At 32.7% G+C, this 27,002-nt stretch overlaps 1 protein-coding gene across 1 annotated transcript; it reads left to right on the forward strand.

Moving 5' to 3' along the window:
• Window positions 1-1,542: 1,542 nt before the first annotated feature.
• On the forward strand, window positions 1,543-2,076 carry LOC139888132 (uncharacterized mitochondrial protein AtMg00820-like). Its single transcript, XM_071871165.1, has one exon. It carries the CDS (start codon window positions 1,543-1,545, stop codon window positions 2,074-2,076), a length of 534 nt encoding a protein of 177 aa, XP_071727266.1.
• The last annotated feature ends 24,926 nt before the right edge of the window (window positions 2,077-27,002 follow it).

Consider the following 27,002-nt stretch of genomic DNA (forward strand, 5'->3'; position numbering starts at 1 on the left):
ATTATTATTACAAAGTAATACAACTTTTACTTACTATTATTACCAATGTTAATTTATCAAATAAATAAGTAATGCAAATAATGTAATTACCTTAATGAAACCTATCAAAATATTTTTATGAACTTTATAAATTTTATTACTTAAGATATATAAAAGTATATTTTTATATAAAATTATATTTATTAATAAAAGAATTATATCATTTACTCTAGTAAAATCTTTTAAAAATATTTAAAAATATAAAACGACGATATTTAAAATATATAATAATCATGTATAAATTTTGAAAATCATTTTGAGTCAAATTGACTTTTGTTGACTTCTGCATATTAGTCTCGAGCATTAAGATTGTGTTACACTATGACTTGACCTAATTTATTAAACAAATATTGACCAACATATAAAAATATATAATTAATATAGGTTCGTGAATCCGAGGCCAACCTTGCACTTGTTCAATGATGTTATATGTATTTTTACTACGAAATACAGTATGGTGAGTTTCATTTGCCTTTTTACCCTTTATATTTTTGGGCTGAGAATACATGCGAAAATTTTATAAATGTTTTACGAAATAGACACAAGTAATCGAAACTACATTATATGGTTGAATGATCGAAGCTGAATAAGCCCCTTTTTACTTGGTAATCTAAGAATTAGTAAACCGATCTACTAATTGACGCGAATCCTAAAGATAGATCTATTGGGCCTAACGAACCCCATCCAAAGTACCGGATGCTTTAGTACTTCGAATTCGTTTTTATCATGTCCGAAGGATTTCCCGGAATGATATGGGATATTCTTATATGCATCTTGTTAAGGTCGGTTACCAGGTGTTCACCATATGAATGATTTTTGTCTCTTTGCATGGGACGTATATTTATGAGAACTGGAAATGAAATTCTTGTGGTCTATTAAAATGATGAAAATGAATGATTATGATAAACTAATGAACTCACCAACCTTTTGGTTGACACTTTAAAGCGTGTTTATTCTCAGGATTGAAAGAAATCTTCCGCTGTGCGTTTGCTCATTTTAAAGATATTACTTGGAGTCTTTCATGGCATATTTCGAAGAACGTTGCATTCGAGTTATTGAGTTCATCAAAGATTATTATTAAGTCAATTTATAGTTGGATAGTGGATATTATGAAATGGTATGCATGCCTGTCAATTTTCGATGTAAATAAAGTTTGTCTTTTAAAAAACGAATGCAATGTTTATAAAATGTTTCACATAGAGGTCAAATACCTCGCGATGTAATCAACTATTGTGAATCGTTTATAATGTATATGAACGGGTCCTTTCATTCTGGGCCTGCTACTCCTCTCGGCCCATCACCCTCTCATGACACTTTATCAACCGATCAGTTTACTCATACTCCTAGCCCTTCCTCATCTTCTACTACCAACTCAAATACTTCACACCATACTACTCCTATAAATGTTCTTGATTCCACTACATCTCCCTCTTCCTCACAAATACGTCTCCCATATCGAATTCAACTTCTCCTACCTCTTCTACTACACCTACACCAAACGAAATGCCACCACCTCCTACTCGTTCCATTGTCACTCGTAGAATGCATGGCATCTTCAAACCAAAACATCAATTTAATCTCTTAAACACCACATCTCTATCTCCTATTCCAACCACTCCCAAAGAAGCCATCTCGGACCCTAATTGGAATAAAGCCATGACCGAAAAATATCAGGCACTCATGGAGAATAAGACTTGGATTCTTGTTCCTAGAAATAATGATATGAAAATTATTCGTAGTATGTGGATTTTCAGGCACAAATTTCGATCCGATGGTTCATTGGAACGTTACAAAGCTCGTTTAGTTGGTGATGGTCGTACGCAAACAGTTGGCATTGATTGTAACGAGACTTTTAGTCCCGTAGTTAAACCCGCTACCATCCGGGCTGTCTTAAGCATCGCTTTATCGAAATCATGGTTAATTAATCAACTTGATGTCAAAAATGCTTTTTACATGGCCATCTTCATGAGACAGTTTACATGCATCAACCGTACGGGTTTCGAGACCCTAACAAACCCGATCATGTTTGCCTTCTAAAACGGTCGTTATTGTGACGACCCGGAAATTTCCGACCAAATTTAAACTTAATCTTAATATGAAATCAATACGATAAGCAAAGTCTATAATGTTGAAGTCTCAAAAACTTTGAACTGTGTTTATGTATACTTTTGACCTTTGACTAATTCTGACGATTCACGAACAATTATGTGTAAATAAATATATATATATATATATATATAAATATAAAGGTATAAATATAATTATATGTGTATATATTAATTTAATATAATACAAATTTATCATTTGAATTGAATTGAAAATTTAAAGTAATATATAGAATAGTTAAGTTGCTAATAAAATGAACACACACACACACACACACACATATATATATATATATATATATATATATATATATATATATATATATATATATATATATATATATAATAAATATACAAGATATGTTATATTAGAATATATTATATAATTAGTAAAAAATAACATAAATAGTAATATATAATATTAGTATATTAAATTTATGTATAAGTTTAATTTTAACTGTTATGTTATTACTTTTATTATTATTATTAATGTCAATGTTAATATTAATATCTGTAATATTAATATTATTATTTCTAATAAAAATATATGGAGATGAAATTGGATACATATAACTTGTTATATTTTAAATATTATTTGTATTATTATTAGATATTATTAGTACCTTGATAATTAAAAATCATTGTTAGTATTATCAATAATAATATTATTATTACAACTATCATTTTTTTATATTAGTATTATTATTAATATAATTATTATTATTATTAGTACTATTGATATTATTATTATTATGATTAATTCTATTATTATTATTATTATTATTATTATTATTATTATTTGTATCTGTATTATTATTATGGAAATTATCATTATAATTATAGATTTATATTAAACATGTGCAAATTTCTAAACATAAAACCAAAATCAGTTTACCATCACTATCTTCTCTGTAATTGTCAGATGATTGATATAAGTTTGTTTCAATCACAATTAAAAATAAAGAGGCTCAATTATATAAAATCATTCTCTGTCAATTATAATTGAAGAACACTGTAAATAAAAGAAATCAAATTCGTTACCCTCTGTTATTAACTCAATTTAACAAAAGCTTGTTTTTGTATGGTTTATCAAAATCAATTAATGCAGTTCAGATAGGAATAATCTAATCACTCTATCTGTAAGTTTTCATGCTCAAATTCTTCTTATTAATCTTGAATTTTGAAGTCAAAGGTTAATTTCAAAAAGTCAAGTTGTTCATCAAGAAATTTGAATTCGATTTGATGATATTGAATCAATTGATGATTCAGAAAGCTTCTATAAATGATTTAAAACATAATTCATGTTATAATTTTAACCCAAAACAATCAAAAATTTGAAAATCGATTTTGAGTTCATAGAGTTCATGACAGGGATTTACAATAGATTGGAATCGAATAAATTTTCAAAATCTAAAAATGAAATTGTGTTAGGAATCATTCATGAAAACTATCTGGAAAATTTCAAACTCCAAATCATTATATCGAATTCTAATTTGAGAGTCAAAGTTTTAAAACTAAAAAGTCAACATTTGTTCGTTAATCAAATTCAAGTTTTCTGTTACGATTCAAACTAATTTGATGATTTGGATAGTTTCTAGGATTGTTTAAAAACATAATTCATGTTATGATTATTATATATAACGTTCTAAAAATCAAATTCATGAATTTTTTTTAAAAAAAAACTGCGACAGCAGTATATATATATATATATTTTTTTTTATTTTTTTTTTGTATTTATTGCAAACTATTAATTTGAATGATTTATAATTAGTTGGAGAATCTAAAAACTTATTTTGTAACTGATTCATGGAATGGATTCGTACCTGGGTTGGTTGGTTTTTGATGAAGATGAAGAACAAATTTTTTTTTTTGAACGAGTTATACATAATTAAAATGCATATTATTCAGAAAAACTCAGATGGAGGAGTGGTGAGAGGTGTTTTGTGAGACTGAGAGGTTACGGGTTCGAGCCCGGCTTGGGACATTTTTTTGAAGGGCTTTTTGAAGGTAGTTTCCCATTACAAAAATTATTATTATTATTATTATTATTATTATTATTATTATTATTATTATTGTTATAATGATTATTATTATAATTGTTAAAATTATTATTAATATGATATTGATTATTATTGTTATTATTAGTACTAGTATTATTATTATTAGTAAGATTATAAATACTATTGCTATTATTATTAAGTATTAGAAAGTAATATCATTATTGATAATATTTTTATTGTTAAGTATTAATAATATGGTTATCATTAATAATATTATCATTTAAGTATTGTTATCATTATTATTATTATGACTAATATTATTATTATGAAAAAAAATAGAATTTATTATTTTATTTCATTAATATTAGTATTAGTATTAGTTATAATATTATTATTAATTTTAAAACTTTAGTATTATTGTCATTATAATGAAAAGGTTTATTATTAGTATCATTATGAAAATAATACAAATTATTATTATCTTCGTAAATATTAGTATTAGTATCTTTTTATAAATAATAGAATTATTAATATTGACATAAGTATTATCATTTATATTATCACGAGTATTATTATTATGTAATTACTAAAATTAGTATCATAACTATCATTAACAGTAAAATTAATATTTATACAAGTATTATTATTAATATCATTGTTATTATCAATATTAGAGTTATTATTAACATAAGTATTTTATTAATGTTATTATCATTATTTTTACTAATATTAACTTAGTATAATTAGAACTCCTATTTTGATAAACAAATGAAACACATAAATATATATGTTTAACACATACAATATAACAAAATATTTTATTATATAAAAGGAATATATGAGATATAAATATATTATTAATATAAAAATAATATCATTAATAGGTTATATATATATAAACTTATTCGATTACGATTATATGTATTACTATATATACACAAATGATATAGGTTCGTGAATCCGAGGCCAACCCTACATTGTTCACTTGTTCCATGTCGTAATATGTATTTTTACTACAAAATACAATATGTTGAGTTTCATTTGCCTTTTTACCCTTTATATTTTTGGGCTGAGAATACATGCGCAATTTTTATAAATGTTTTATGAAATAGACACAAGTAATCGAAACTACATTATATGGTTTAATGATCGAAGCCGAATATGCCCCTTTTTGCTTAGTAGCCTAAGAATTAGGGAACATCACTAATTTTGAGAATTAGTGCACGCCTAATTGACGCGAATCCTAAAGATAGATATATTGGGCCTAACGAACCCCATCAAAAGTACTGGATGCTTTAGTACTTCGAATTCATTTTTATCATGTCCGAAGGATTTCCCGGAATGATAGGGGATATTCTTATATGCATCTTGTTAATGTCGGTTACTAGGTGTTCAATCCATATGAATGATTTTTGTCTCTATGCATGGGACGTATATTTATGATAAATGGAAATGAAATTCTTGTGGTCTATTAAAATAATGGAAATGATCGTTTATGATAAACTAATGAACTCACCAACCTTTTGGTTGACACTTTAAAGCATGTTTATTCTCAGGTATTAAAGAAATCTTCCGCTGTGCATTTGCTCATTTTAGAGATATTACTTGGAGTCATTCATGACATATTTCAAAATACGTAGCATTCGAGTCGTTAAGTTCATCAAGATTATTATTAAGTCAATTATAGTAGGATGTATTATGAAATGGTATGCATGCCGTCAACTTTCAATGTAAAGAAATTTTGTCTTTTAAAAATGAATGCAATGTTTGTAAAATGTATCATATAGAGGTCAAGTACCTCGCGATGTAACCAAATATAATGTATTCGTCCAGATGGATTAGGACGGGTCCTTTCAGTTGGTATCAGAGCGGTGGTCATAGCGAACCAGGTCTTGCATTAGTGTGTCTAACTAGTAGTTGTTTAGATGCATTAGTGTGTCTGGACTTCGACCGTGTCTGCATATCAAAAGTTTTGCTTATCATTTTTGTCGAAAAATTACCTGCTTATCATTTTTAGTCTAGATACATCATACTGCAATGATTGCATGAATAGTGTATAGACAAAATTCATATCTTAGCGTATCTGCTAATTCATATCTTGGCGTATCTGTTATTGTTACCTTTGCCTGACAGCTTCCGTAGATTCCTCCGTAACTTATGGGATTTTAGTATTATATATGTGTAACGACCCTACTTTTTTCGTTATCTTTTACCGTTTATTATTTAATGACCGTTAATTGTTATTCTTGCCACGTCATTTCTATGACCTATATTATTATTTTAGTAATAATATATTAATTATTATGTGTTAAATGAATATTTGTATTCATATTTTAAATTGTACGTTTATACGAATCGTGGATTTCTATCCGGCGAATCTTTTAGGTTTTCAAATCAACGGTCAAAATTTTGGGATTTTTAAATCTAAATTATTTTAAATATGATATTTTGATGTCATATGATTATATATAGTGTTTATATATTTTATTCATCGCGTATCTATTATCTCTCCGAATAATTAATCGCGTAGTAGCGTTTTCCCGTTTCGGGCTTCGTTCAGGCGTTCGGGCTAAGAGCTATTAGTCTATGTATCATTTTGGCCCACAAATGGGGCCTATCCTACACTAAATGGCCGGACACCCCATGGAGAGGGGGTGTTTAGCTTTTGTTTTCCCATTTTTTTTTTTATTTTTGCATTCCATTTAACACATTTCCTTAAAACCTAATATTTCTCTCTAGCATTTTTCTCCCTCCCTCTTTATTTTTTTGGCCGTCGACAACCACATCAACATCATCATCATCTCATCAAAAATTCTTGCTTGGATCATAGGGCTTTCAACATAATCGGGTTGCTCTCGTTCTTCTCTACATGCACATATCTTTTATTTCTCGATTAGGGTATAAACCCTAACCCTAGATTTTTAATTTTTCTTTACTTTTCTGTTTTTGATGATTATCTTGATAGTATGATAGTTACATGTTATTGTATTGATGATTGTATGGGTAGAATTGCTCAAATGCATATGTTTTTGGTTTGATTTGGTTGGGACAGCAGCATATTCGTTCATTTCTGGTTATATAACTGATATAAAAGTGAAATTGAAGTATCTAGATGAGTTCCTCTCATCAATACATTAATTTTAGACTCCGGATTCATGTCATTTCGATTCCCGGAGCTTAAGATATGATTAAAATGGTGTTATGTTGAGATTAAACTATGAAAACGAATTGAACCAGGTTTGGTCCGACTTTTTGACCATTTTTAGAGTCCTTAGGGTGTAATAGTGTGTTAGGATTAAGGATGGGATGAACTTTCATGTTCGAGTCATCGAAATCCGAGTCACGGATCACCCGTTATGACTAAAACACATTTTTGAGCGGATTAAAGTCCAACCTGATTAAGAGCTGTAAGTCAAGACTTGGTGACTGTTCTTGGGATGTTCTTGAGCACACTAATGTATCGGGTGGGTTGGTTAGGCTAAGATATATATAAGGCTCACCGAAAACTGATTCCCGAGGCTCAAGTTATGACCCGATGAACTTTCGATTAAAACTTATGGTTATTAAATAAAACTTATGATATAAATAATGATTTTCATTATTATTAAATTACTTATAATATAAAAAGTAATTATTATAATTTAAGACTTATGATACATATTTATTATATCATTTAATTATTACTTATGATTTAATTAAACTTTTAATTAAACTTATGATTAATAATACTTGTATTATTAATGGAAAATACTTATGATAAGTATTAAACTTATGTTATAAGATTATTATTATAAGACTTATAATAAGGATTAAATAATTATTTAATTATTATAAGGTTTAGTTATTATCTAATTATAATTTAATTATTAAATACTTATGGTTTAATAATTATAATTAGAAACTTATGATATAATTAATAATTCATTATTAATTAATAATACTTATGATATGATTTAAATTTTATTATTAATTAATAATACTTATATTATGACTAATATTTAATTAATTAATTAAATACTTATGTTATATTAAATATATCATTTAAACTTATGCTAACTTTAATAATTCATTTTAATTTAATTAAACTTATGTTATGACATAATTATACATATTTAACTTTAATTAACATTATAACTTATATTAATATTATAACTTATACTTTTAAAATTAATGTTGACTATGTTTGACTGAGGTTGACTTTTGAGTTGACTTTCGGTTGACTTTGACTTTCAGTTAACTTTTGTTGACTTTCTAAATAAGGAAACTTTCCTAACTTAAAACTTTCCAAAAATAGAAACTTTCCAAAAATAGAAACTTTCCAAAAATAGAAACTTTCCAAAAATGGAAACCTGCTAAAAATAGAAAGTGTGTATCCGTACGCTGTTTCGATCAAACCGATGCATGTTGAGTATTGTTCTATGTCTACTTGCAACATGTACAATAGCTATCATACTAAGACTTGACCTAAGTTAGTTATTTATATCGACCTGCTTTATTTATAGGTCGGCGTTATGATCATTCCTGATCACTTTACTTCGATTGCTGTTCGCTTATTTGTGTGGTTACTTCGTTTGCTATTAAGGTGAGTTATAGTCCCATTTTTCTATTTTAAATCTTTTGGGATGAGAATACATGCAATTTATTTTATATTTTGGACACAAGTGGAAGTTGGTTTAAATTATTCATTGTGAGTCGAACAAAAATATTCCCTAATCTGGTAACTGTAATCACTGGTTTCTACTGGTGAACGCGAATCCTATAGATAGATCTATCGGGTTTGACAACCCCATTTCGAGCTAGTCGCGCTAGCAATTTATAATCGGAACGTTTAGTACTTCGTATTTAGTTAAAGATACACTTGTTCGGTGTATATTATTTATTGTGTTTGGCAAGGGTAAATAAATGGTTAAGTGGTTACCAGGTGGCTCACGGAAAATGGAATAATGTTTTTATATGTTTTCTAGCATATAATTTTGTGGTCCATAAAGGAGTTGTTATGTTTTCAAACATAAATTTTATGGTTTAAATTAAATATTGTTTGCAATATTAAACCTATAATTCACTCAACATTTTTGTTGACAGTTACTCGCATGTTTTATTCTCAGGTTCATGATTGATTGCTTCCGCTGTACTTAGAGAGTCTGCATATTTATGATGGCAGCTTTTGTTAAACATTAACTTGCATTCTATTTTGATACATTTAATAGTAGATGTTGTTGACTTGTTTTGGTCAACTTTTGGTTAAGTAATAATGTACGATTTTTCTAAACTTACATATTTTGGTAGGTTTCCTTTATAGGAAATCATTTTTAAATAAAGAATGCATGGTTATTTATCAAATTCATATAGAGTTATGATCAAGCTGTGGGACCAAGATAACGATGGTCTTCAAGTGTACTTTGACGGGTCGTTAAAGTTGGTATCAGAGTGTTGGTTGTAGGGAATTAGGCTGCATTGATGTCGTTACCCGGGTCAATAGGGTGCATTAGTGAGTCTAGTCTACATATATTATTATATGTGATTATTTGTATCGTATTGATATGTATATTGTTATCATACATACACCCCTATTATGTTCTGAATCCGGGAGGAACTCCCATTCTGATTTAAACGTATTCTTCGACTCATGCGAACTTATCCTTATAAGAACACCTCGGGTAGTGAAACCGAGGGATGTCATTCTTGACTTCTGAAATTCTTGACATTTCTATGTCATCTATTATTCTTGACTCATGCGAACGTTTGAGTATATTACGCAAGATGTCATTCTTGACTTCTAAATGCTCAGCATTTCAATGTCAGCTATTATGTTTAGGTATATAACATTCTTGTTATATTACGTGCCTTTGTGCCGTTAAGCCATTGTGCCTATTGTAGTGACCCGAACTTTTCCATGTTTATATATATTAATTGAGATTGATATTTACATGATTAAATGTTTCCAACATGTTAAGCAATCAAACTTGTTAAGACTTGATTAATTGAAATATGTTTCATATAGACAATTGACCACCCAAGTTGATCGGTGATTCACGAACGTTAAAACTTGTAAAAACTATATGATGACATATATATGGATATATATATAGTTAACATGATACTATGATAAGAAAACATATCATAAAGTATATTAACAATGAACTACATATGTAAAAACAAGACTACTAACTTAATGATTTTTAAACGAGACATATATGTAACGATTATCGTTGTAAAGACATTTAATGTATATATATCATATTAAGAGATATTCATACATGATAATATCATGATAATATAATAATTTAAAATCTCATTTGATATTATAAACATTGGGTTAACAACATTTAACAAGATCGTTAACCTAAAGGTTTCAAAACAACACTTACATGTAACGACTAACGATGACTTAACGACTCAGTTAAAATGTATATACATGTAGTGTTTTAATATGTATTTATACACTTTTGAAAGACTTCAATACACTTATAAAAATACTTCTACTTAACAAAAATGCTTACAATTACATCCTCGTTCAGTTTAATCAACAATTCTACTCGTATGCACCCGTATTCGTACTCGTACAATACACAGCTTTTAGATGTATGTACTATTGGTATATACACTCCAATGATCAGCTCTTAGCAGCCCATGTGAGTCACCTAACACATGTGGGAACCATCATTTGGCAACTAGCATGAAATATCTCATAAAATTACAAAAATATGAGTAATCATTCATGACTTATTTACATGAAAATAAAATTACATATCCTTTATATCTAATCCATACACCAACGACCAAAAACACCTACAAACACTTTCATTCTTCAATTTTCTTCATCTAATTGATCTCTCTCAAGTTCTATCTTCAAGTTCTAAGTGTTCTTCATAAATTCCAAAAGTTCTAGTTTCATAAAATCAAGAATACTTTCAAGTTTGCTAGCTCACTTCCAATCTTGTAAGGTGATCATCCAACCTCAAGAAATCTTTGTTTCTTACAGTAGGTTATCATTCTAATACAAGGTAATAATCATATTCAAACTTTGGTTCAATTTCTATAACTATAACAATCTTATTTCAAGTGATGATCTTACTTGAACTTGTTTTCGTGTCATGATTCTGCTTCAAGAACTTCGAGCCATCCAAGGATCCATTGAAGCTAGATCCATTTTTCTCTTTTCCAGTAGGTTTATCCAAGGAAATTAAGGTAGTAATGATGTTCATAACATCATTCGATTCATACATATAAAGCTATCTTATTCGAAGGTTTAAACTTGTAATCACTAGAACATAGTTTAGTTAAATCTAAACTTGTTCGCAAACAAAAGTTAATCCTTCTAACTTGACTTTTAAAATCAACTAAACACATGTTCTATATCTATATGATATTCTAACTTAATGATTTAAAACCTGGAAACACGAAAAACACCGTAAAACCGGATTTACGCCGTCGTAGTAACACCGCGGGCTGTTTTGGGTTAGTTAATTAAAAACTATGATAAACTTTGATTTAAAAGTTGTTATTCTGAGAAAATGATTTTTATTATGAACATGAAACTATATCCAAAAATTATGATTAAACTCAAAGTGGAAGTATGTTTTCTAAAATGGTCATCTAGACGTCGTTCTTTCGACTGAAATGACTACCTTTACAAAAACGACTTGTAACTTATTTTTCCGACTATAAACCTATACTTTTCTGTTTAGATTCATAAAATAGAGTTCAATATGAAACCATAGCAATTTGATTCACTCAAAACGGATTTAAAATGAAGAAGTTATGGGTAAAACAAGATTGGATAATTTTTCTCATTTTAGCTACGTGAAAATTGGTAACAAATCTATTCCAACCATAACTTAATCAACTTGTATTGTATATTATGTAATCTTGAGATACCATAGACACGTATACAATGTTTCGACCTATCATGTCGATACATCTATATATATTTCGGAACAACCATAGACACTCTATATGTGAATGTTGGAGTTAGCTATACAGGGTTGAGGTTGATTCCAAAATATATATAGTTTGAGTTGTGATCAATACTGAGATACGTATACACTGGGTCGTGGATTGATTCAAGATAATATTTATCGATTTATTTCTGTACATCTAACTGTGGACAACTAGTTGTAGGTTACTAACGAGGACAGCTGACTTAATAAACTTAAAACATCAAAATATATTAAAAGTGTTGTAAATATATTTTGAACATACTTTGATATATATGTATATATTGTTATAGGTTCGTGAATCAACCAGTGGCCAAGTCTTACTTCCCGACGAAGTAAAAATCTGTGAAAGTGAGTTATAGTCCCACTTTTAAAATCTAATATTTTTGGGATGAGAATACATGCAGGTTTTATAAATGATTTACAAAATAGACACAAGTACGTGAAACTACATTCTATGGTTGAATTATCGAAATCGAATATGCCCCTTTTTATTAAGTCTGGTAATCTAAGAATTAGGGAACAGACACCCTAATTGACGCGAATCCTAAAGATAGATCTATTGGGCCTAACAAACCCCATCCAAAGTACCGGATGCTTTAGTACTTCGAAAGTTATATCATATCCGAAGGGTGTCCCGGAATGATGGGGATATTCTTATATATGCATCTTGTTAATGTCGGTTACCAGGTGTTCACCATATGAATGATTTTTATCTCTATGTATGGGATGTGTATTGAAATATGAAATCTTGTGGTCTATTGTTACGATTTGATATATATAGGTTAAACCTATAACTCACCAACATTTTTGTTGACGTTTAAAGCATGTTTATTCTCAGGTGAATATTAAGAGCTTCCGCTGTTGCATACTAAAATAAGGACAAGATTTGGAGTCCATATTTGTATGATATTGTGTAAAAACTGCATTCAAGAAACTGATTTCGATGTAACATATTTGTATTGTAAACCATTATGTAATGGTCGTGTGTAAACAGGATATTTTAGATTATCATTATTTGATAATCTACGTAAAGCTTTTTAAAACCTTTATCTATGAAATAAAGGTTATGGTTTGTTTTAAAAATGAATGCAGTCTTTGAAAAACGTCTCATATAGAGGTCAAAACCTCGCAACGAAATCAATTAATATGGAACGTTTTTAATCAATAAGAACGGGACATTTCAGTTGGTATCCGAGCGTTGGTCTTAGAGAACCAGAATTTTGCATTAGTGTGTCTTATCGAGTTTGTTAGGATGCATTAGTGAGTCTGGACTTCGACCGTGTTTATTTGAAAAATGATTGCTTAACAAATTTTGTTGGAAACTATATATTTTTAACATGTGAATATTATGTGATATATTAATCTCTTAACGCGTTTGATATTATGTGATAGATGTCTACCTCTAGAACAAGTCCCATTGACTCACCTAATAATAATGAAGAGTCAAATGTAAATTGGAATGATTCGTGGACTGATTCACAAGTTCCCGAAGAGGAACCGGAAGAAGAGTCGGAACCGGAAGAAGAATCGGAACCGGAAGAAGAATCGGAACCGGATGAAGAAATAGAACCGGTGGGGGAAATAATAAAACGGTTAAGTAAAAGAAAATCCTCAACCAACCGACCAAGGTTAATTATGGTCAATGGTGTTTCCGCCAAGGAAGCAAAATATTGGGTGGATTACCAATTCTCCGATGAATCGGATTCCGACGAGAATTCCGATGATGTTATAGAAATTACCCCAACTGAATTTAAAAAGGCAAAAGAAAATAATAAGGGAAAGGGCATAAAAATAGAGAAATCTAATTCCAACCCCGATGAACTTTATATGTATCGTCAACGCCCGAAGTCCTTAAGTTGTAACAATGACCCGGGAACCTCTAAACCACCAGGTTTTTCTAAACCAATGTGGACAACGACGGCTCGTATTAGGGGAACATCATATATCCCTAGAAACTTGGCAAAACGAACCAAAACCGAAGAAGAAGAAACGAGCGAGTCGGAATAAGATAGTTGTATTCGTGTGGTGTAATATATGTAATATAGTGTTCTTATGCTTTATGATATATGTAAAAATTGCTTGTATTAATAAGTATTTTTTTTATGAATCTAACTCTTGTCTATTTTACAGTTTAAAAACACAAAATGGATAGACAACCCAATATTTTAAGAGACCTACCCGGAGACATGATTGATGAAATCTTGTCTAGAGTCGGCCAGAATTCTTCGGCACAACTATTTAAGGCGAGATCAGTTTGTAAGACATTCGAAGAACGTTCCAAGAATGTCTTGGTTTATAAGAGACTTTCGTTTGAAAGATGGGGGATATCACATTGGGAAACCCATAAGTTACGATGTGTTTACTTTGACGCATATATTGCGGGGAACCCAAATGCTATTTTACGCAACGGGTTAAGAAATTATTTTGACTCAATATATCCGAATATTGGACTTCGTGATTTAGAAAAAGCGGCTAACATGCAACATAAAGAAGCATGTTATACTTATGGATTAGTAATGTTCGCTTCTCACCAAAGTGAGAACAAGAACATCGGGCTACAACTATTAAACAAAACGTTTCCACAAGTGACGGAGTCGGTAATTGGGGTAAGAAATGAGGTTTTTAGATTATTACGGGACTGTTGGACATTACGTAACCCTCATCCCTTTGATGACGTTACAACACGCTGTCTTATCAACGGCCATAACGGTTATGTTGCACAAGACCAAGGATGGGAAGTAGTCCTAGTAAAACCAGAATGCATGACTTGTTTCTGGACGTATGAATTACGTGTCTTTATTGCCTTTGCTGAACGACTTGTGTACTAGCTAGAATTGTCTTCACAACTACCTTGTATCAAAGTTATTGTGTGCTATATTTCATGCTTTATGTAAAATAAGCGGTATTGTAAGTTTGTAAAATATTGTATAAAAGTTTGAACGCGAAATATTATTATAATCAGTTTTTCATATAGAATTGTAGTAGTTGAATTGTATATTAGCTACTAAGTATGAACTTAACGGGTAGGTACTACCCGAATTTAAACTTATAAAACGCTAATATGAAGAAAAAGCTTTTATAAATGAGTTCATATTATGCTACGAAATACTATTAACTACTCTTAATATTCTGTATGATTAACTTGTTCCATTTAACTATTTTGAAGGAAATGGCACCGACTACTCGACACACCGTGAATATGAATGAAGAGGAATTCCGTACTTTTCTAGCTTCAAACATAGCCGCAGTACAGGCTGCGCTACATACCAACAATAACCTTGGATCTAGCAGTACAGGAAATCGTGTAGGATGCACCTACAAAGAATTCACTGCCTGCAAACCTTTGGAATTTGATGGAACCGAAGGACCGATCGGATTGAAACGGTGGACCGAGAAGGTCGAATCGGTGTTTGCCATAAGTAAGTGTACTGAAGAGGACAAAGTAAAGTACGCTACGCATACCTTCACAGGTTCTGCGTTAACATGGTGGAATACCTATCTAGAGCAAGTGGGACAAGACGATGCGTACGCACTACCGTGGTCAGCATTCAAGCACTTGATGAACGAGAAGTACCGTCCCAGAACCGAGGTCAATAAGCTCAAGACAGAACTTAGAGGGTTACGAACCCAAGGATTTGATATTACCACGTACGAAAGACGATTCACAGAATTGTGCCTATTGTGTCCGGGAGCATTCGAAGATGAGGAAGAGAAGATCGACGCGTTTGTGAAAGGATTACCGGAAAGAATCCAAGAAGATATAAGTTCACACGAGCCCGCCTCCATACAACATGCATGTAGAATGGCTCACAAACTCGTGAACCAAATTGAAGAAAGAATTAAAGAACAGACTGCTGAAGAGGCCAATGTGAAGCAAGTCAAAAGAAAGTGGGAGGAAAACGGTGATAAGAATCACCAATACAACAACAACAACAATTACAACAATAATCGCAACAATTATCCCAACAATCGCAACATCAATCGCAACTACAACAAACGGCCCAACAACAACAACAACAACAACAACAGCAACTACAACAATCATCCCAACAACAATAATAACCGCAACAACAACAATAATCAGAAGCAGCTATGCCAAAGGTGTGAAAAGAATCACTCGGGGTTCTGCACCAAATTTTGCAACAAGTGTAAAAGAAATGGTCATAGCGCGGCGAAGTGTGAGGTCTACGGACCAGGGGTTAATAGAACGAAAGGAACAAATGGTGTCGGAACGAGTAATGGCGGAGCAAGTAGTGTCGGAGCAAGTTATGCCAATGTAGTTTGTTATAAATGTGGAAAACCAGGCCACATTATTAGAAATTGCCCGAACCAGGAGAACACGAATGGACAAGGCCGTGGAAGAGTTTTCAATATTAATGCGGCAGAGGTACAGGAAGACCCGGAGCTTGTTACAGGTACGTTTCTTATTGACAATAAATCTGCTTACGTTTTATTTGATTCGGGTGCGGATAGAAGCTATATGAGTAGAGATTTTTGTGCTAAATTAAGTTGTCCATTGACGCCTTTGGATAGTAAATTTTTACTCGAATTAGCAAATGGTAAATTAATTTCAGCAGATAATATATGTCGGAATCGAGAAATTAAACTGGTTAGCGAAACATTTAAGATTGATTTGATACCAGTAGAGTTAGGGAGTTTTGATGTGATAATCGGTATGGACTGGTTGAAAGAAGTGAAAGCGGAGATCGTTTGTTACAAAAATGCAATTCGCATTATACGAGAAAAAGGAAAACCCTTAATGGTGTACGGAGAAAAGGGCAACACGAAGCTACATCTTATTAGTAATTTGAAGGCACAAAAACTAATAAGAAAAGGTTGCTATGCTGTTCTAGCACACGTCGAGAAAGTACAAACTGAAGAAAAGAGCATCAATGATGTTCCCGTCGCAAAAGAATTTCCTGATGTATTTCCGAAAGAATTACCGGGATTACCCCCACATCGATCCGTTGAATTTCAAATAGATCTTGTACCAGGAGCTGCACCAATAGCTCGTGCTCCTTACAGACTCGCACCCAGCGAGATGAAAGAACTACAAAGCCAATTACAAGAACTTTTAGAGCGTGGTTTCATTCGACCAAGCACATCACCGTGGGGAGCTCCTGTTTTGTTTGTCAAGAAGAAAGATGGTACATTCAGGTTGTGTATCGACTACCGAGAGTTGAACAAACTTACCATCAAGAACCGCTACCCACTACCGAGAATCGATGACTTATTTGATCAACTACAAGGCTCGTCTGTTTATTCAAAGATTGACTTACGTTCCGGGTATCATCAAATGCGGGTGAAAGAAGATGATATTCCAAAGACTGCTTTCAGAACACGTTACGGTCATTACGAGTTTATGGTCATGCCGTTTGGTTTAACTAATGCACCAGCTGTGTTCATGGACCTTATGAACCGAGTGTGTGGACCATACCTTGACAAGTTTGTCATTGTTTTCATTGATGACATACTTATTTACTCAAAGAATGACCAAGAACACGGTGAACATTTGAGAAAGGTGTTAGAAGTATTGAGGAAGGAAGAATTGTACGCTAAGTTTTCAAAGTGTGCATTTTGGTTGGAAGAAGTTCAATTCCTCGGTCACATAGTGAACAAAGAAGGTATTAAGGTGGATCCGGCAAAGATAGAAACTGTTGAAAAGTGGGAAACCCCGAAAACTCCGAAACACATACGCCAGTTTTTAGGACTAGCTGGTTACTACAGAAGGTTCATCCAAGACATTTCCAGAATAGCAAAACCCTTGACTGCATTAACGCATAAAGGGAAGAAATTTGAATGGAATGATGAACAAGAGAAAGCGTTTCAGTTATTGAAGAAAAAGCTAACTACGGCACCTATATTGTCATTGCCTGAAGGGAATGATGATTTTGTGATTTATTGTGATGCATCAAAGCAAGGTCTCGGTTGTGTATTAATGCAACGAACGAAGGTGATTGCTTATGCGTCTAGACAATTGAAGATTCACGAACAAAATTATACGACGCATGATTTGGAATTAGGCGCGGTTGTTTTTGCATTAAAGACTTGGAGGCACTACTTATATGGGGTCAAAAGTATTATATATACCGACCACAAAAGTCTTCAACACATATTTAATCAGAAACAACTGAATATGAGGCAGCGTAGGTGGATTGAATTATTGAATGATTACGACTTTGAGATTCGTTACCACCCGGGGAAGGCAAATGTGGTAGCCGATGCCTTGAGCAGGAAGGACAGAGAACCCATTCGAGTAAAATCTATGAATATAATGATTCATAATAACATTACTACTCAAATAAAGGAGGCGCAACAAGGAGTTTTAAAAGAGGGAAATTTAAAGGATGAAATACCCAAAGGATCGGAGAAGCATCTTAATATTCGGGAAGACGGAACCCGGTATAGGGCTGAAAAGATTTGGGTACCAAAATTTGGAGATATGAGAGAAATGGTACTTAGAGAAGCTCATAAAACCAGATACTCAATACATCCTGGAACGGGGAAGATGTACAAGGATCTCAAGAAACATTTTTGGTGGCCGGGTATGAAAGCCGATGTTGCTAAATACGTAGGAGAATGTTTGACGTGTTCTAAGGTTAAAGCTGAGCATCAGAAACCATCAGGTCTACTTCAACAACCCGAAATCCCGGAATGGAAATGGGAAAACATTACCATGGATTTCATCACTAAATTGCCAAGGACTGCAAGTGGTTTTGATACTATTTGGGTAATAGTTGACCGTCTCACCAAATCAGCACACTTATTTCCAATAAGAGAAGATGACAAGATGGAGAAGTTAGCACGACTGTATTTGAAGGAAGTCATCTCCAGACATGGAATACCAATCTCTATTATCTCTGATAGGGATGGCAGATTTATTTCAAGATTCTGGCAGACATTACAGCAAGCATTAGGAACTCGTCTAGACATGAGTACTGCCTATCATCCACAAAATGATGGGCAGAGCGAAAGGACGATACAAACGCTTGAAGACATGCTACGAGCATGTGTTATTGATTTCGGAAACAGTTGGGATCGACATCTACCGTTAGCAGAATTTTCCTACAACAACAGCTACCATTCAAGCATTGAGATGGCGCCGTTTGAAGCACTTTATGGTAGAAAGTGCAGGTCTCCGATTTGTTGGAGTGAAGTGGGGGATAGACAGATTACGGGTCCGGAGATTATACAAGAAACTACCGAGAAGATCATCCAAATTCAACAACGGTTGAAAACCGCCCAAAGTCGACAAAAGAGCTACGCTGACATTAAAAGAAAAGATATAGAATTTGAAATTGGAGAGATGGTCATGCTTAAAGTTGCACCTTGGAAAGGCGTTGTTCGATTTGGTAAACGAGGGAAATTAAATCCAAGGTATATTGGACCATTCAAGATTATTGATCGTATCGGACCAGTAGCTTACCGACTAGAGTTACCTCAACAACTCGCGGCTGTACATAACACTTTCCACGTCTCGAATTTAAAGAAATGTTTTGCTAAAGAAGATCTCACTATTCCGTTAGATGAAATCCAAATCAACGAAAAACTTCAATTCATCGAAGAACCCGTCGAAATAATGGATCGTGAGGTTAAAAGACTTGAGCAAAACAAGATACCAATTGTTAAGGTTCGATGGAATGCTCGTAGAGGACCCGAGTTCACCTGGGAGCGTGAAGATCAGATGAAGAAGAAATACCCGCATCTATTTCAAGAAGATTCGTCAACACCTTCAACAGCTTAAAATTTCGGGACGAAATTTATTTAACGGGTAGGTACTGTAGTGACCCGAACTTTTCCATGTTTATATATATTAATTGAGATTGATATTTACATGATTAAATGTTTCTAACATGTTAAGCAATCAAACTTGTTAAGACTTGATTAATTGAAATATGTTTCATATAGACAATTGACCACCCAAGTTGATCGGTGATTCACGAACGTTAAAACTTGTAAAAACTATATGATGACATATATATGGATATATATATAGTTAACATGATACTATGATAAGAAAACATATCATAAAGTATATTAACAATGAACTACATATGTAAAAACAAGACTACTAACTTAATGATTTTTAAACGAGACATATATGTAACGATTATCGTTGTAAAGACATTTAATGTATATATATCATATTAAGAGATATTCATACATGATAATATCATGATAATATAATAATTTAAAATCTCATTTGATATTATAAACATTGGGTTAACAACATTTAACAAGATCGTTAACCTAAAGGTTTCAAAACAACACTTACATGTAACGACTAACGATGACTTAACGACTCAGTTAAAATGTATATACATGTAGTGTTTTAATATGTATTTATACACTTTTGAAAGACTTCAATACACTTATAAAAATACTTCTACTTAACAAAAATGCTTACAATTACATCCTCGTTCAGTTTCATCAACAATTCTACTCGTATGCACCCGTATTCGTACTCGTACAATACACAGCTTTTAGATGTATGTACTATTGGTATATACACTCCAATGATCAGCTCTTAGCAGCCCATGTGAGTCACCTAACACATGTGGGAACCATCATTTGGCAACTAGCATGAAATATCTCATAAAATTACAAAAATATGAGTAATCATTCATGACTTATTTACATGAAAACAAAATTACATATCCTTTATATCTAATCCATACACCAACGACCAAAAACACCTACAAACACTTTCATTCTTCAATTTTCTTCATCTAATTGATCTCTCTCAAGTTCTATCTTCAAGTTCTAAGTGTTCTTCATAAATTCCAAAAGTTCTAGTTTCATAAAATCAAGAATACTTTCAAGTTTGCTAGCTCACTTCCAATCTTGTAAGGTGATCATCCAACCTCAAGAAATCTTTGTTTCTTACAGTAGGTTATCATTCTAATACAAGGTAATAATCATATTCAAACTTTGGTTCAATTTCTATAACTATAACAATCTTATTTCAAGTGATGATCTTACTTGAACTTGTTTTCGTGTCATGATTCTGCTTCAAGAACTTCGAGCCATCCAAGGATCCATTGAAGCTAGATCCATTTTTCTCTTTTCCAGTAGGTTTATCCAAGGAAATTAAGGTAGTAATGATGTTCATAACATCATTCGATTCATACATATAAAGCTATCTTATTCGAAGGTTTAAACTTGTAATCACTAGAACATAGTTTAGTTAATTCTAAACTTGTTCGCAAACAAAAGTTAATCCTTCTAACTTGAATTTTAAAATCAACTAAACACATGTTCTATATCTATATGATATTCTAACTTAATGATTTAAAACCTGGAAACACGAAAAACACCGTAAAACCGGATTTACGCCGTCGTAGTAACACCGCGGGCTGTTTTGGGTTAGTTAATTAAAAACTATGATAAACTTTGATTTAAAAGTTGTTATTCTGAGAAAATGATTTTTATTATGAACATGAAACTATATCCAAAAATTATGATTAAACTCAAAGTGGAAGTATGTTTTCTAAAATGGTCATCTAGACGTCGTTCTTTCGACTGAAATGACTACCTTTACAAAAACGACTTGTAACTTATTTTTCCGACTATAAACCTATACTTTTCTGTTTAGATTCATAAAATAGAGTTCAATATGAAACCATAGCAATTTGATTCACTCAAAACGGATTTAAAATGAAGAAGTTATGGGTAAAACAAGATTGGATAATTTTTCTCATTTTAGCTACGTGAAAATTGGTAACAAATCTATTCCAACCATAACTTAATCAACTTGTATTGTATATTATGTAATCTTGAGATACCATAGACACGTATACAATGTTTCGACCTATCATGTCGACACATCTATATATATTTCGGAACAACCATAGACACTCTATATGTGAATGTTGGAGTTAGCTATACAGGGTTGAGGTTGATTCCAAAATATATATAGTTTGAGTTGTGATCAATACTGAGATACGTATACACTGGGTCGTGGATTGATTCAAGATAATATTTATCGATTTATTTCTGTACATCTAACTGTGGACAACTAGTTGTAGGTTACTAACGAGGACAGCTGACTTAATAAACTTAAAACATCAAAATATATTAAAAGTGTTGTAAATATATTTTGAACATACTTTGATATATATGTATATATTGTTATAGGTTCGTGAATCAACCAGTGGCCAAGTCTTACTTCCCGACGAAGTAAAAATCTGTGAAAGTGAGTTATAGTCCCACTTTTAAAATCTAATATTTTTGGGATGAGAATACATGCAGGTTTTATAAATGATTTACAAAATAGACACAAGTACGTGAAACTACATTCTATGGTTGAATTATCGAAATCGAATATGCCCCTTTTTATTAAGTCTGGTAATCTAAGAATTAGGGAACAGACACCCTAATTGACGCGAATCCTAAAGATAGATCTATTGGGCCTAACAAACCCCATCCAAAGTACCGGATGCTTTAGTACTTCGAAAGTTATATCATATCCGAAGGGTGTCCCGGAATGATGGGGATATTCTTATATATGCATCTTGTTAATGTCGGTTACCAGGTGTTCACCATATGAATGATTTTTATCTCTATGTATGGGATGTGTATTGAAATATGAAATCTTGTGGTCTATTGTTACGATTTGATATATATAGGTTAAACCTATAACTCACCAACATTTTTGTTGACGTTTAAAGCATGTTTATTCTCAGGTGAATATTAAGAGCTTCCGCTATTGCATACTAAAATAAGGACAAGATTTGGAGTCCATATTTGTATGATATTGTGTAAAAACTGCATTCAAGAAACTGATTTCGATGTAACATATTTGTATTGTAAACCATTATGTAATGGTCGTGTGTAAACAGAATATTTTAGATTATCATTATTTGATAATCTACGTAAAGCTTTTTAAAACCTTTATCTATGAAATAAAGGTTATGGTTTGTTTTTAAAATGAATGCAGTCTTTGAAAAACGTCTCATATAGAGGTCAAAACCTCGCAACGAAATCAATTAATATGGAACGTTTTTAATCAATAAGAACGGGACATTTCACCTATGTGCTTTGGTTTTTGAACCGAAAAACGTCATTCTTGACTTTTAGAGATTCTTGGTACTTCGAAGACATTTCTATGTCGTCGTTACTCCTATTCATTACTTTTGATGTTTTGTCTCTTTGTGCTATCCTCAGTACACTGTTTAAGAAATCGTTCTAAAGAAAATTGTGTTGAAATTCGAGGTTAACCACGTGTCCTGACCGTATGTAGTGATATTGGAATGGAACTATGAGTTAGTAAAATATAATGGCGTCAGGCCAACGTGATTATATTACGTTAATTCATATAGAAGTCCCAATATTGTGACATGAGGAATAGAAAGCGAGTCAAAGAAAATTTTTACACTTCTCAATCAGAAATTCCGATATATTACATGAGTAGGGAAAATATTCATTATCTTATTTGTTGATATACGAGAAGCTCGTTTTAACCAGATTATCTATCTCACGCTCCATCCTTCATAACTCGCTTGTTAGCAACAGCTTCGCTCGGGAACAGTTTTGGCCCAAGGACTTATGTCCTGATAATAGTTAAAACAACATTTAACTCATTGGTTTTCATGACCTCGTAACATTTGTTGGTCAAATGTCGCACGACGATTCAAGTCCTTTACTCGATCTTCCACGACCTTACTTCAACTTGTAACCTCTGAAATACAAATACTCTGTTTATCATCGGGAGTTTTACACATTTGTTTAATTGAGTGGTTCTCACGAGATTTATGGGCGAATAGAAGTAATGAAATATTTTGTCATGTATACAATTTATTAAATCATATATGTACGTATAGATTTAAATGAATAAATTTATCCTTACCTATTTTGGCTAGTATATACTAAATCGTACCTTCAAAATTATTTTAAAACCACACATTTATTGAGCTGTTTGACTAAGTCAATTTGTTTTATATAAAATGGTACACGTTGTACATACTTCTAAATTTACTAAGAACTTCGTTCCGTTTATGTTGTCACATCAAACATTTAAAGCTTTTCAAAACTCCTTTGATCGATTTTATCAAATTTTTGCATTACCCTACAGAGTGTTTGGATCACAGTTCTCCTCATCCTCCGTTTAAGGATGAAACCTACCATCAAGTTCATTAATAGAAACTCTTACACCACTTTGGATGCCGGTTTTATTAAATTTGTTAGATAGTCTTTGCGCTCATAAATTTTTCCCTTTTATGGTTGGACAAGGCTGAAATGCGGACCGATAAATCAATTTTTTTGGGGGTACACTCGGTGTTCATCCTATTGTAGAAAAGGCGCTAGGTGGGTTTCTACCCCAACTGTTGTTATAGTGGGTATCATGGATATATATTGCACTAGACCGTTTGAGGAGTTTCTACTCTCAATATTTGCTGCTAACCACATCACCCTCGTAAACATCAATCATGTGATTCAATACTTTGAGGTGCACGAAATCATTTTTGGAAATTCATCTCACCTGGAGTCGACCATTCTTTATAACCCATGATTCGCGTTTCTTTTCATCCGTACGTAAATTGAAGAATAAGGATGAATCCTAGATTGCCTCGCTCATTGTGCAAGGGAGTTCACTGTCATTGAAAGATCACACCTTTTGTACGTCATCCTTTCAGAAATGTAATGAAAATTTACTTTGAAGTTCATGATCCTCGTTTTTCCCTTTGAAGGAATTGTCTTAAACATCGTTACCACTGATATGGTTACTCTCTATATTTCTTCCTTTGTTGGCTGCAACTATACCTCATTCGTCTTTATACGTCCCCTTGGGAAGCTTCTGTTTTGTTTGTTAAGAAGAAAGGTGGTTCGTTCCGATGGTGTATTGATTATCGTGAGTTGAACAAACTTACGGTTAAGGACCGTTACCCTCTTCCGAGAATTGATGATCTGTTCGATCAATTTCAAGGTTCGTCCGTTTATTCTAAGATTGATCTTCGTTCCGGTTATCACCAATTGCGCATTAAAGAAACTGATATTCCGAAAATCGCTTTTCGTACCCGTTATGGTCACTTCGAATTCCTTGTTATGCCGTTCGGATTGATAAATGCACCTGCTGTGTTCATGGACCTCATGAACCGTGTGTGAAGACCCTATCTAGACAAATTCGTTATTGTTTTCATCGACGACATCCTTATTTATTCTAAGAGTGATGAAGAGCACGAAGAACATTTGAAGTTGGTGCTTGATTTATTGAGAAAAGGAGAATTGTACGCTAAGTTCTCTAAGTGTGATTTTTGGTTACGAGAAGTTCAATTCCTTGGACATATTGTTAGTAAACAGGGAATACAAGTTGATCCTGCCAAGATTGAGGCAATCGAGAAGTAGGAAATTCTGAAAACTCCTACTCAGATTCGTCAGTTCCTAGGGTTGGCAGGTTACTATAGAAGGTTCATTCAAGATTTCTCTCGTATAGCGACACCTCTGACTGCTTTAACGCACAAGGGGAAGAAGTACGAGTGGAAGGATGAACAAGAGATTGCTTTTCAAACTTTGAAGAAGAAGTTGACTACTGCTCCAATATTGTCACTACCTGAGGGTAGTGATGATCTTGTTATCTATTGTGATGCTCCGTGTCAAGACTTTAGTTGTGTTTTGATGCAACGAAAGAAAGTCATTGTTTACGCGTCACGTCAGTTGAAGATTTATGAACAGAATTATACAACTCATGATGTAGAATTGGGAGCTGTTGCGTTCGCACTCAAGAATTGGAGACATTACTTATATGGTGTCAAAAGTACTGTGTACACTGATCACAAAAGTCTTCAACATATCCTTGATCAGAAACAGTTGAATATGAGGCAACGAAGATGGATTGAGACGTTGAATGATTATGATTGTAAACTTTTATATCATCCGGGGAAGGCTAATGTTGTGGCCGATACGTTAAGTCATAAAGAGAGGACTGAACCTCATAGGTTTAGGGCCTTAAATATGACCATTCAAATAAACCTCGCAAGGCAGATTCTTGAGGCACAACAAGAAGCCTTGAAGGATGAGAATTTTGTAACGGAAAGGTCCGAGGCTTGAGTAAACAGTTAGAGGTACGAACCGATGGTACTCGGTATTTTACGGGACGCCTTTGGGTTCCGAAGTTTGGTGATCTGCGACAACTTGTTTTAAATGAGGCTCATAAGTCTAGGTACTCTATTCATCCTGGTTCAGGAAAGATGTATCATGATCTTAAGGATTTGTATTGGTAGCCTCATTTGAAGGCTGATGTGGCTACGTATGTGGCTAATTGTTTAACCTGTGTTAAGGTTAAAGCTGAACATCAGAACTGTCAGGACTTTTGGTGCAACTTGAAATTCCCGAGTGGAAGTGGGAAGGTATTATGATGGACTTTATTACGAAGTTACCGAGAGTTGTGGGTGGTTATGATACCATTTGGGTGATTGTTGACCGATTCACTAAGTCAACTCATTTTTTGCCAATTAAGGAAATAGATTCAATGAAGAAGCTTACTCGTTTGTATTTGAAGGAGATTGTTTCGAGACATGGTGTTCCTGTATCGATTATTTCGGACCGGGACAGTTGATTTACATCGAGGTTTTGGCAGTCCTTACAAGATGCTTTGGGAACTAAATTGGATATGAGCACCGCTTATCATCCACAGTCGGATGGTCATAATGAAAGGACCATCCAAACGTTGGAAGGCATGTTGAGGGCATGCGTAATTGATTTTGGTAATGGTTAGGATAGATACTTGTCGTTGGCCAAATTTTCTTATAACAACAAGTTATCATGCAAGTATTAAAGTCACACCGTTTGAAGCTCTGTATGGTAGAAAGTGTAGGTCTCCTGTCTGTTAGAATGAGGTTGGGGATGCTCAAGTCATAGGTCCAGAAATCATTCATGAGACTACCGAGAAGATCGTACAGATTAAGGAAAGATTGAGAACC

This window comes from Rutidosis leptorrhynchoides, chromosome 2, assembly GCF_046630445.1.
Source record: "Rutidosis leptorrhynchoides isolate AG116_Rl617_1_P2 chromosome 2, CSIRO_AGI_Rlap_v1, whole genome shotgun sequence".
Taxonomy (NCBI): Eukaryota; Viridiplantae; Streptophyta; class Magnoliopsida; order Asterales; family Asteraceae; genus Rutidosis; species Rutidosis leptorrhynchoides.

Excerpts from the sequence above, each read along its gene's own strand:
- LOC139888132 (XM_071871165.1), top strand. The coding sequence starts at position 1,543 with ATGCCACCACCTCCTACTCGTTCCATTGTCACTCGTAGAATGCATGGC.